Source organism: Hippocampus comes, unplaced genomic scaffold (assembly GCF_001891065.2).
Source record: "Hippocampus comes isolate QL1 unplaced genomic scaffold, H_comes_QL1_v1.1 C16366453, whole genome shotgun sequence".
In the NCBI taxonomy this organism is placed as follows: domain Eukaryota; kingdom Metazoa; phylum Chordata; class Actinopteri; order Syngnathiformes; family Syngnathidae; genus Hippocampus; species Hippocampus comes.
In genome coordinates this window covers 1-373 of record NW_017830212.1, presented here as the reverse complement: position 1 = coordinate 373, position 373 = coordinate 1, and the positions used below count along the sequence as shown (strand labels likewise).

The 373-nt window shown below is 52.3% G+C and overlaps 1 protein-coding gene across 1 annotated transcript; it reads left to right on the top strand.

Annotated features, from left to right (window-relative positions):
- Positions 1-5: 5 nt before the first annotated feature.
- Positions 6-369, top strand: LOC109508630 (C-C chemokine receptor type 3-like; the record flags this gene model as incomplete). Its single annotated transcript, XM_019858661.1, has 1 exon — positions 6-369. A coding segment is annotated over one exon (364 nt), but the record flags the coding sequence as incomplete, so codon positions are not given.
- Positions 370-373: the final 4 nt, after the last annotated feature.

Sequence of the window (373 nt, the reverse complement as noted above, 5' to 3'; positions counted from 1 at the left end):
TCAGCATCATCGCCAGTATGAAAGAGCTGGTTTTCCAGAATGTCTGGACGAGTCCCTTCAATGAGCTGGTGTGTGAAGAGTCGGGATACTCTGAAGCCACCATGGCATTCTGGCGTCTGGTCACTTACTATCAACAGTTTCTGGTCTTCTTCCTCCTGCCTCTGCTCATGGTGATCTACTGCTACGTCTGCATCACCGTCCGCGTGCTGTCCACTCGCATGAAGGAGAAATGTCGCGCCGTCAAGCTCATATTCGTCATCATCTTTACCTTCTTTGTCTGTTGGACCCCTTACAACGTGGTCATCCTCCTCAAAGCCATACAGAGCTCCGGTCCGGATGTGGAGTGCGCCGAGTCAGACAAGCTGGACTACGC